At 42.7% G+C, this 12,671-nt stretch overlaps 1 protein-coding gene across 4 annotated transcripts in view; it reads right to left on the bottom strand.

Moving 5' to 3' along the window:
• LOC144679016 (F-actin-uncapping protein LRRC16A-like) overlaps positions 1–12,671 on the bottom strand; it is a 431,407-nt gene that overhangs the window by 155,652 nt on the left and 263,084 nt on the right. For all 4 annotated transcript variants that reach the window (XM_078539233.1, XM_078539234.1, XM_078539236.1 and 1 more), the window contains exons 19-20: positions 10,535–10,634; positions 3,113–3,167 (exon numbers count right to left, since the gene is read on the bottom strand). In XM_078539233.1, the coding sequence (XP_078395359.1) occupies positions 3,113–3,167; positions 10,535–10,634 (155 nt within the window). The remainder of the gene's footprint in view (positions 1–3,112; positions 3,168–10,534; positions 10,635–12,671) is intronic.

The following is a 12,671-nucleotide window of genomic DNA, read 5'->3' as shown; positions in this document are numbered from 1 at the left end:
TTAATTGGAAAGCAATGAACAGGGAGTCATGGTCGGAGTTTAGGTACAAGGCAATGACATAATCCAGGACATTAAAAAGAAAATGTTGAAAATAGAGTGGTGTTTCGAGGTGCAGATGTTGGGTGTTTTTTTTGAGGAAGTGGTGGAGACTGGGATGGAGGGCATGATGAATCAGATAAGGATAATGGCAGTGCTCACTGGATCAAGAACAGGAAGCTGGGTAGTCAGGTGTTTAGACTGTAGAGGATCAAGGGATCAAGCTTCATGGATTGGATAAGTTTATTTATGGTGAAAAATATGAACTATGCACTGGCGGGAAGGGGCAGAAGAGGCTAAGGCAATGAAGCAGATTTCTTGGTTTTGAACTTGAAAAGCTTCTTGAGTTCCTCTTCAAACTAGAATACAGGCTGTTCTAATGAAAGGGAAGCTAGGAACTACTGGAACCTGATAGGGTCCTAAATCCTTGCACAAACTACTGATGCTGTGTTTTTCTGAAAAGTTTCTAAATCATTGAAGTGCAAGGCATAGCAAAAATTTAGCTGACTACTGAGGATTTAAGATGAAACTCAAAATACAATTAAATCACAGCTACCATGAATAATAAATCTAATTGAAATATAGCTGAATTTGACACAGGGTGCCGAGTGCCAACAATGTTATGGTGAACTCAATCCAATTTATTTAATAACTACTTGTGACATTACCAAGAAGACAATGCTTGACAAGATTTCTCCTTGCCAGGTAATGAAGCATACACCTCAGGAAATGAATGCAATATTGCTGTCCACTTTAACCAGACATTCATTCAGCTCTTCTCCTGTAGTTAATTTAAGTAGCATTAATATTTTCTTCTACACATCTCATTTCGCTAAAGTGTCAAATCAGACATGAGACCGGTTAATTTTATACTCCTATCCTTCAGTTCTGCATCACAATCTAAATGAAACTCTTACTTAAATGTTGCCCTCTCTCAATCACCATTCATTCCACTTCAAATTGTTTGAAGTTCCAGAATTATTTTGCCACCTTGCTCTGAACCATAACTAGTGCATCAACATCCTCTTGAATATATTCTAAATATGATTTTACCGTTGGAGTAAAACAACCCATTGAGATTTTTGATCAATGCTTCCAATGTGCACGCCAGCACTTCTGCCTGTATTTTACACACCCCCGCTGGCAGGTTTGAAGGCGGGAAGCTCAATAGTTCCAGGGGCAGCCTGCCCACTGCCTAACCACCTGCTCCTGCCTCCGCCACGATTATACCAGCATGGGAATGGTGTAGGGTGACACACCTGCCATTGGGCCAATTGAAGACCTTACGTTAAGGGCCTCATCCTGCCACGGCCGGGATTTAACTGGCGGTGGGAGAGGCACAAGCCAAGCAGCCAGCCCAGGACGTTTTCCTGCAGGTTTTATCCACCCCAGGTTACCCTTCCCACTCATGGCCTCTCAAACACCAGTTCCCCAAACTCCGGGGCCTGCCCACTTGGCACCCAACAAGACCCCGAAACATACACCCAAATTTTGATCCAATGCCGCACACCACTGTCCTGAAGTATTGGTGAGCTGCTGGCCTCTGAGTAGCCTGCAGCTCTCTGAGGTCAGACTTCCTGCTCCAGGAGAATGGAAGCCACGCCTCCAGTATATGAACAGCCAATTAGCTGTTAGATGGCTGCATGGCAGCTGGTGATCCCATCAGTAGGTTTTCCAACCACCCCTGTCCTTTTAGCTGGCACCTCTGGCGAATCTGGGACCTCTTATAATTCCACCCTTGATTAATTCTGCTTAACAATCTCACACTGACTGGATACAATCGCATGTTCAAAGTAATCACAATCAAATCTTTATCCTGTTTCAATTTTGCTGGTGGACATCCATTCACTCGTATTTCCTATTCCAAGTGTTTTTCTCCTGTTGACAACATCATGGCTCTGAATGACTTTGATTTAAATACTTGGAAGTAATAAATTAGCTTTGCTCCATCTATCATGCCCCTTTCCTTCTTATTGGAAAATACAACAAATGATCTTTCTGCAAGATGGGTACTGTAGAAACAGCAAAATTGTTAATTGCAGTCAATTAATTGGCAAGGAATTTCATGGATAATAAGGCCAATGATGTCAGGGAAGCTTTTTAATTCACTCAGCTCTGTGGTTCTATTTCTGATGGTAAGCCCAATTGGAACTCCAGATCTGTCAGCAGATCTGGAAACTCCGCGCACCATCATACCCTAATTTGCGCCTCCAGCTGTCAGGTCCAAGCACTCTGGCCAAATATGGCCCAGGAGCCAACCACGGTAAGCACCTTCCCAGACACATGGTTCTGTGCCAATGAATTTGTAGAAAAAATGACCAACACCCAACTCCTCAACACAATATTATGCAGTTAGGATTGCCACATCTGGAACACTGTCAAGTTCAGTGCTGTAAGATCACATTATTTTCACAGCCCTTGAATCCTGGTAATTCTCCCTGCCTCCCCCATCCTCATATCCTTCCTGCTCATTACTCTCGGCATGGTAGTAGCGTGGTTTGCAGGCAGCAATTATGTGAAGAAACGTGACGCTTCACACAAATCTCAGGAACATTGCAACAACCAGAATCCCAAATAGGCTCCAACATAAATAAAACCTGTAGTGAAATGTTACACTCTCAGCAGTCAAAAACAATTGCTAAAATGCCCAGTGTAAAAACGTAATGTTACTTTTCAGCTCTTACAATAATATGTGGTTCAATACATACTTTATGGATAACTGATCATTCCATAAAGTAAAACAGAATAATATCAGAGATGAATGTTTCCTTCCAATTCTAATTAATTTGAGAAGCTGTTTAGAAGTGAAGGAATCAAGCAGACATCCTTCCTTCCAATTCTAATTAATTTGAGAAGCTGTTTAGAAGTGAAGGAATCAAACAGATATCAAGAACGAAAAATATTAATGGTTGTAACTTTTCGGAACTTATCTGTTACACAATTTTGGAAATGTTAAATGATGTTTAGTCTATTTGTGTTCTTTTTAAACTTTAAAAATCTCCAACAGATAAAAATCAGAATGCCATCTTCCCACTAGAACATCAAGTCAAATATCAAAACCTTAAAAAGAGCTTACTGATTCTTCATCCTGAATCATCTGTACAATGTTATCAAGCACAGGTGCAAGATTCCTGCAAAAATAAAAATTATTTACTCACATTAGTTCAAGAGATTTCTTAACTGTGAACACAAGTACCATATTGGAATGAAGTTCTATGATCAATGCCAATTGTAATTTTAAAAATCAACCTCTCCTTCTATTGAAGGTAACTACTATTGCTGGAGTACAGTTCCACAGTCACTGGCAGACGTCTGTCATCTTGACCAAGTGACAATTATTCACGTCATGAATACACCTAGGCAGTCTGGAAAGGCTACTTGACTATGGAGGTTAGCATAATCAAGCACTATCCTATTCTCACCAAATGTTTACACAAGTGATCAAAGCAAAATACTGCGGATGCTGGAAATCTGAATTAAAAACAGAAAATGCCTGAAAAACTTAGCAGGTCTGGCAGCATCTGTGGAGAGTCCAAAACGTTAACTCTGTTTCTCTCTCCACAGATGCTGCCAGACATGCTGAGTTTGTCCAGCATTTTCTGTTTTTATTTATACAAGTGAACTTTGCAGCAGGAGATTCTGACAGCAATCAGAAGCAAGAAACATGGCTCATTTCCCCTCATTGGTCCTGGGGTGCTAAGTGTGCAGCACACTTGCTTTGGCTGATATCAGCAAACTCAGATGAGGAATTGAATATAAAACCTTCTTGTCGGAGGTATTCACAGGCAACACAAAACTAACCAGTTTCAGTATATGTTAACTGACATTTTCAAAAACACAAAATTAATAAGAGCAGTGAAAGTAAATTCATTGCTTCAATTGGATGGATTATTGTAATAATGAGCATTAATGTAGCATCTTTAACATTGTAAAATGTCCTTGGGTGTTTTACAGGTGTTATCAAACAAAATACGAGATGCAGCAAGAGAGAAGAATTTAAGAACTAGGAAATAGCAAGGATAGGACATACAACCCTTCCAATGCACTGGTATTCAATAAGATCATGGTTGATCTTTGGTCTCAATTCCACTTTCCTGCCCAATTCCCATATCCCTTAATCCCCCTACAGTCCAAAAATCTATCACAACCTTGAATATACTCAATGACCAAAGCCCTCTAGGGTCAACAATTCCATAAGTTCGCCACCCGAGTGAAGAAATTCCTCATCTCAGTTTTAAATGATTGACCCCTTATCCTGAGACTACAGCACCTACCTTGTCAAGCCACTCAAGATCTTAAGTTTCAATAATCAGCTCTCATTCTTCCAAACACCAATCTACTTAACCTCTTCTCTTTCGGAAAAAAGATTAACACTGGATTTTATACTAAAAATACAAGTCAAAAATTGTAATAATAAATATGGTCAAAAATCTTTTTAAACTTAGTAGCATTTAGGAATAATTGCCAGTATAAGTTGTGATCTAATGACAAAGTCAAGAAGATGAAAATGAATGGTGAACCAAGCACCAAGGTTTCATTATCTACTGAAGGGCGAGTACTCAGTGTTATTTGTAACAGTGACATATGAGAAGTCTCACATTTTGGTAAGTAACACACATATCATTAAGTATCAGTGGGAGTCAAGAGCAATTGAGTCTTTGGGGTTAGAGGGAAGGGAATAATTAAATTCAGGCATGCTGATATAATTCTGCTCATTCTTATATATTTCCATTATAAGCTCCTTTATCCATATTAAAATCCTGGAATTCCCTCCCTAACAGTACTGTGGGTGTCCCTACAACACAGGGACTGCAGCACTTCAAGAAGGCAGCTCACCACCACCTTCGCAATAGCCGCTGGCCTAGCCAGTGAAGCCCACATCCCGTAAATGAATTTTGAAAAACTAATGCTGAAAACTGTTGATATAAACTTGTCACACTGCAATTGCATCTGCCAACAAGTGTAAAGGAAAAGTTGACAAGAAGCTTAGGTGGATGCATTATCTAAGAATTATACAGATGGCCAACCAGATGATAAAATTACAGGGAGGGGGCAGACGGGTGACAGGAGTGGTATGGTGTTATGCAAGCGGAGGCAGAATGTCATTTGTAGAAACACATACTGATGTCTTAGTCACAGTACAAATTTAATGCACAGAGGCAGACAAATCACACAGTACACACATGGGTGGAAACTGTACAAGAAAGCGCCAGCTGTTTGTTCTCTGGTCCCCAAACTCAACTGCTTTCGTGATTGGTCTTATTCGCACATGGATAGAAAGGTTCACCACATGCTATACCATTATTTTGAGTCTATTTTTATTCCAAAAACTGCTTTTCACACTTTGTAGATCAGTTTGATTACAAGCTAACAAGCACAGGTTTTCTACAGGATATGACCAACATGATTCAATGAAGAGCTACAAACAAATCATAATCAAAAATTATAATATGAACTGTGAGAAACCTTTCGGTGATATGCGGATGCACTACCATTTCTGCTGTTTAGATTGTGAGGCATAAGTTTCCCCATCAGTGAAACAGTATAATTGAGGTTGTGATGTTCAGAATAACTTTTTGATCTGGTCCCCTTGCTGTATGGGAGATACGTTAAAAAGGGGCTATGTGCCACCCTGAAGTTCAATTTCAAGTTTTTGTGGTTTTCCAATGATGCACGGTTCTTTCAGGAACAGATTTCGCAAACTGAAACTGGTGTTTCATCTTTGGCTAACTAACATAACATGAGACTAATCGAATGGATGTACATAATTATAAAGAGAAAGAATCATTCATTATAAAAGGCTTGTCATATTACGCTGTGTGAATAAATCTAGAAACCATGGCAGTTCCCCAATCCTAAAATAATCCAGTTTCCCAATCCTAAAATAAAACTGGCAGGAAACTAATAGCCAGTCTTAGGTGGATTATTTTTAATACCTTCATCAACATATACTAGGAGTCTCAAAGCTTGTGTTACATATGGGCCATTTGGATAAACAGAACCTCGTGGGCTACATGTATCCTACCCATTAATCTGCATCTATCTCAAGCTGTCAATTTTTTTTTTATTCATTCATGTGATATCGGCTTCACTAGCTGGGCCAGCATTTATTGCCCATCCCTAGTTGCCCTTGAGAAGTTGGTGGGGAGCTGCCTTCTTGAACCGCTGCAGTCCATGTGGTGTAGGTACACCCACAGTGCTGTTAGGAAGGGAGTTCCAGGATTTTGACCCAGCGACAGTGGAGGAACGGCGATATATTTTCAAGTCAGGATGATAAGTGACTTGGAGGCAACTTCCAGGTGGTGGTGTTCCCATCTATCTGCTGCCCTTGTCCTTCTAGATGGTAGTGGTCATGGGTTTGGAAGGTGCTGTCTCAGGAGCCTTGGTGAATTCCTGCAGTGCATCTTGTAGAGTGGTACACACTACTACTACTGTGCGTCGGTGGTCGAGGGAGTGAACGTTTATGGATCTGGTGCCAATCAAGCAGAATGCTTCATCCTGGATGGTGTCAAGCTTCTGAGTGTTGTGGGAGCTGCACTCATCTAGGCAAGTGGGGAGTATTCCATCACACTCCTGACTTGTGCCTTGTAGATGGTAGACAGGCTTCGGGAAGTCAGGAGGTGGGTTACTTGTCTCACGATTCCTAGCCTCTGACATGCTCTTGTAGCCACAGTATTTATATGGCTAGTCCAGTTCAGTTTCTGGTCAATAGTAACCCCCAGGATGTTGGTAGTGGGGGATTCAGTGATTGTAATGCCATTGAACATCAAGGGGCGATGGTTGGATTCTCTCTTGTTGGAGATGGTCATTGCCTGATACTTGTATGGCGCGAATGTTACTTGCCACATGTCAGCCCAAGCCTAGATACTGTCCAGGTCTTGCTGCATTTGGACAGTGGACATGTTTCAGTATCTGATGAGACACGAATGGTGAACATCACGCAATCATCAGCGAGCATCCCCCCTTCTGACTTTATGATGGGAGGAAGGTCATTGATGAAGCAGCTGAAAGTGGTTAGGCTGAGGGCACTACCCTGAGGAACTCCTGCAGTGATGTCCTGGAGCTGAGACAACTGAACTCCAACAAGCACAACCATCTTCCTTTGTGCTAGGTATGACTCCAACCAGTGGAGAGTTTTCCCCGATCCCCATTGACTCCAGTTTTGCCAGGGCTCCTTGATGCCACACTGTCAAACGTAGCCTTGATGTCAAGGGCAGTCACTCTCACCTCACCTCAGGAGTTCAGCTCTTTTGTCCATGTTTGAACCAAGGCTGTAATGAGGCCAGAAGCTGAGTGGCCCTGACGGAACCGAAATTGGGCATCAGTAAGCAGGTTATTGCTAAGCAAGTGCCACTTGATAGCACTGTTGATGAACCCTTCCATTACTTCACTGATGATGGAGAGTCGACTGATGGGGCTGTAATTGGCTGGGTTGGATTTGTCCTGCTTTGTGTGTACAGGTTTTACGTGGGCAATTTTCCACATAGCCAGGTAGATGCCAGTGTTATAGCTGCATTGGAACAGCTTGGCTGGGGCGCGGCAAGTTCTGGAGCACAAGTCTTCAGTACTATTGCCGGAATATTGTCAGGCCCCATAGCCTTTGTAGTATCCAGTGCCTTCAGCCATTTCTTGATATCACGTGGAGTGAATCGAATTGGCTCAAGACTGGCATCTGTGATGCTGGGGACCTCCAGAGGAGACCAAGATGGATCAACCACTTGGCACTTCTGGCTGAAGATTGTTGCAAATGCTTCAGCCTTATCTTTTGCACTGATGTGCTGGGCTCCCCCATCATTGAGGAAGGGGATATTTGTGGAGCCTCATCCACCAGTGAGTTGTTTAATTATCCACCACCATTCACGACTGGATGTGGCAGGACTGCAGAGTTTAGGTCTGATCCGTTGGTTGTGGGATCGCTTACCTCTGTCTACCACTTGCTGCTTATGCTGCTTGGCACACAAGTAGTCCTGTGTTTTTGCTTCACCAGGTTGACACCTCATTTTTAGGTGTGCCTGGTGCTGCTCCTGGCATGCACTCTTCATTGAACCAGGGTTGATCCCCTGGCTTGATGGTAATGGTAGAGTGGGGGAATGCTGGGTCATGAGGTTACAGATTGTGTTCGAGTACAATTCTGCTGCTGCTGATGGCCCACAGTGCCTCATGGATGTCCAGTCTCGAGTTTCTGGATCTGTTCCAAATCTATCCCATTTAGCATGGTGGCAGTGCCACAAAACAAGATGGAGGGTATCCTCAATGTGAAGGCTGGGCCTTTGTCTCCATAACGACTGTACGGTGGTCACTCCTACCAATACTGTCATGGACAGATGCATCTGAGGCAGACAGGTTGGTGAGGATGAGGTCAAGTATGTTTTTCCCTTTTGTTGGTTCCCTCATCACCTGCCACAGACTCAGTCTAGCAGCTATGTCATTTAGGACTCGGCCAGCTCGGTCAGCAGTGGTGCTATCGAGCCACTCTTGGTGTTGGACATTGAAGTCCCCCACCCAAAGTACATTCTGCACCCCTGCCACCCTCAGTACTTCTTCCAAATGGTGTACAACATGGAGGAGCACTGATTCATCAGCTGAGGGTGAGTGGTACATGGTAATCAGCAGGAGGTTTCCTTGCCCACATTTGACCTGATGCCAAGAGACTTCATGGGGTCCAGAATCAATGTTGAGGATTCCCAGGGCAACTCCCTCCCAACTGTATACCACTGTGCCGCCACCTCTGCTGGGCCTGTCCTGCCAATGGGACATACCCAAGGATGGCGATGGCGGTGTCTGGGACATTATCTGCAAGGTATGATCCCGTGAGGATGACTATGTCAGGCTGTTGCTTGACCAGTCTGTGAGACAGCTCTTCCAATTTTGGCACTAGCCTCTAACATTTGCTGCAGAGGACTTTGCAGGGTTGATAGGGCTGAGATTGCCGTTGTTGTTTCCGGTGCCTAGGTCGATGCCAGGTGGTCCGTCCGGTTTTATCCCTTTTTTGTGACTTTGTAGCAGTTTGTTACAACTGAGTGGCTTGCTAGGCCATTTCAGAGGGCATTAAAGAGTCAGCGACATTGCTGTGCGTCTGGAGTCACGTGCAGGCCAGACCAGGTAAGGATGACAGATTTCCTTCCCTAATGAGCATTAGTGAACCAGATGGGTTTTTACAACAATCAACAACGGTTTCATGGTCATCATCAGGCTTTTAATTCCAGATTTTTTATTTAATTCAAATTCCACCATCTGCCACGGGTTCCAACAGCATTACCCTGGGTCTCTGGATTACTAGTCCAGCGACAATACCACTACGCTATCGCCTCCCCTATGGTCCAAGCATTAGGATTTAGGATTTATTTAAAAATAAGACAACAAACAGCTTTCACCCAGCTAATAAAGTTCAAAGATGACAAATCAGCAAGACAGAAAACATCAGCACAAATGAAACAGGTTTTTTTATTCATTCGTCGGATATCAGTAGCAAGGTTAGCGTTTATTACCCATTCCTAATTGCCTTCAAGAACGTGGTGGTGAGCTACCACTTTAACAACTGAGTGGCTTGCTCAGCCATTTCAGGGGCTGTTAAGCGTCAACTACATTTGCGGTGGAAAACCATTCTTTTTAAAACCTAGAATGTAAATTTTCTATTTCTAATTCAGATAATCCACAATTAAAACAGCTGGAAGGGCAGATGGCCTGCCTTCAGACCTCTGCTGATTGATCTTAACTGGCTTCTAGGAGTTGCAGGAGCAACTGGTCAGATTTAATGTGGTGAATGCCTGATCTCTAGTCCTTCCCACAGCAATGCAACAAGAGATGAGGTGAAGGAGCATAGTGTGGATCAAACCTGCAGCTCACCACTAAAAGGCACAAGATTTGGGGCATTATAAACAATGCCTAAATTGAGTAGCCCATTATTTTTTTAAAAAGAAATCTTTGAAATATTCTTAACTTTCATTGACTTTGGTCCCAGGTCTAAATCAATTTAACAAAAATATTTAATGACACATGCCATTAATGAAGAGAAGCCCATACAAAAAAAACCCAGTATGACCTAGATCACAAAAACAGTTCAGTTCTCAACCCAGAAGATGCTATAGGAGCCTCAAGGTTGTCAGCAGACTTAGTCCTAGCAATTGGATAGGTCTGGTCAGGTTATTGTCATGTTCAGCAGGGGTCAAGCATGAAATCCCCTTTGAAGGCAACTCCTTGCCTTCAAAAATGCCAGAGCTCAGCCATAAGGCCTCACAACCATTTAGCCATATGTGAAATGACATTTGTGATAAACAAAGTAGATCTCATCATAACCTGGTAGTTCTGAATGGATATAACACCATCATGGCAGAATGTACAAGTGCAAGCAAGGTTAAGTTTTGTCAATTTTCATTCAGAAAAGTCATATTTATGCGGAATGTTACTGCAGTAGACTAAATTATGTATTTACTTGAAGACAATAAAACTGATGTTTATTAGCTTGCTTCGTAGTTACTGATCCACAAAAAGTACTTACTTGGACTTTATGTTATTGAAGTTTTTGCCTAAGGCTAGATGGCGAATTGATCTATTCTTGCTCATCCATACAACAAGAGTAGCAAGATCGGAGTCTAAACCTGTAGAAAACAAGGTTACATGTTGTAAGCATGAACAGACTGCACAATTTCCAAATGAATGTCACAGTGTAGTCATTCGCTGTCTTATCAATGTTTTATTTGTGTAGGATAAAACATGTATGCACAGAATAGCCGACGGGCATGAACACTGTACATGGATGGGATGCAAGCTAAATTGTAAGAGTGCATTTTATTTACAGCATAACCTCATGCACCAGCCTTGGCTTTTACAGCTGTGACTCTGCAACATAAAGAGGATAGTACTGCCTTCAGAGATGCTGCAATCCACCTGAAATGGTACTTTATATTAATGCCGCTGGAGCTACAGCATTGTGAATGCTATCACTAGGGTTGTCAGCCACTGTTTTTTGCTCCACGTCAGGGTGACCTTCCTGTGCAGCCTAGTGACACAAGTTGACTGTGCTCAACCGCAAGGAAAAGGAAGGAAGCACTTGCATTTATATAATGGCCGTCACAACCATCAGCATGTCTCAAAGCACTTCAGAGCCAATTAAGCACTATTGTGAAATGCATTCAAAGTTGTAATGAGAGAAACACGGCCGCCAATATGCAGGCAGCAAACTCCCATAGACAGCAGAGATAAATAATTAGAAAAGCACCTGCTTCTCAAGTGCTGGTTGAGGCGCAAATGTTGGCTTGGACTGGAGAGAACGCTGGTCATGTTTTAAAAGTACTATGGGATCCTTTATGCCCACCTGAAGGGGCAGGTGGGTCCTCAGTTCTATGTCTCATCTGAAAGACAGCACCTCAGACAATGCAGCGCTTCCTCATTACCACACTGAAACGTCTACCTGGGTTATCTGTCAAGACTCTAGAGTGGGCCTTGAACCCACAACCTCCTGACTCGAAGTGAGAATGCAACCACTGAGCCATGGCTGATAACCATCAGATCCAAAGGCCAGTGGCTTAAATTGCAAACTACAATGTCCAAAAAATTGAGCACCTAACCTTAAGCATTGCCCCAGCATTGTGGAATCTGCCCCACAATATTAAATAGGAAGGACTTCAATACAAAATCTATTCCCATTTCAAATGGTTCTGTAATATAAGTACAACATAAATGACATCACAAACCACAAACATGTATGTAAGCCAACTTCATTATTGTTACTTAACTTGTTATTGAACAGATGGCAAAAGACTTTCAATAAAACTTCACAATTTTTAACATAGCCCATTGTATAACAAGCTCTTGAATAATCCAAGTTATTGCTACCTAGACTTCCCTATAACATATAGGAAGGAATTAAAACCCAACCAGTCCCCATCCACCACCTCCCTCCGCCTGGTTGAGCTTGTTCTCACTCTGAACAACTTCTCTTTCACCTCTACTCACTTCCTTCACGTAAAAGGTATGGGTACGCGCATGGGTCCTAGCTATGCTTGCTTTTTTGTGGGATAGGTGGAACATTCATTATTCCAGTCCTACTTGAGCCTCCTCCCATCTCTCTTTCCAGTACATTTATGATAGTATCGTGTCACGTCTTGCTCTAGTGATGAACTGGAAAATTTCATCGACTTTGTTTCCAATTTCCAGCTTTCTCTCACTTTCACCTGGTCCATCTCTGACTCTTCCCTTCCCTTCTTGACTTCTCTGTTTCCATTCCAATAGATAGGCTATCAACTAATATTAGCTACAAACCCACAGACTCCCACAACTATCTAAACTACACCTTCTTCACACCCTGCTTCCTGTAAGGACTCCATTCCGCTTTTCCACTTGCTCCATTGCCATTGTATCTGTTCTGATTATGCATCTTTCCAAGCCAGCGGTTCTAATATCTCTTCCTTGTGCTTCAACTGAGGATTATGACCCAGCATGGTTGAGAGGGCTCTCCACTTTGGCGGATCCCATTTCCCGCACTTCTGCTCTCACCCTTCCCCTCCCTTCCAGAACCACAATATGCTTCCCCTCGTCCTCACCTTCCACCCCACAAGCTTCCATATTCAATGGATCATCCTCTATCATTTTCGCCAGCTCCATTATGATGCCGCCAAGCACATCTTCCCTTTTCC

This window comes from Cetorhinus maximus, chromosome 3 (assembly GCF_964194155.1).
Source record: "Cetorhinus maximus chromosome 3, sCetMax3.hap1.1, whole genome shotgun sequence".
NCBI lineage: Eukaryota > Metazoa > Chordata > Chondrichthyes > Lamniformes > Cetorhinidae > Cetorhinus > Cetorhinus maximus.
This window is presented reverse-complemented; position numbering and strand designations above follow the sequence as displayed.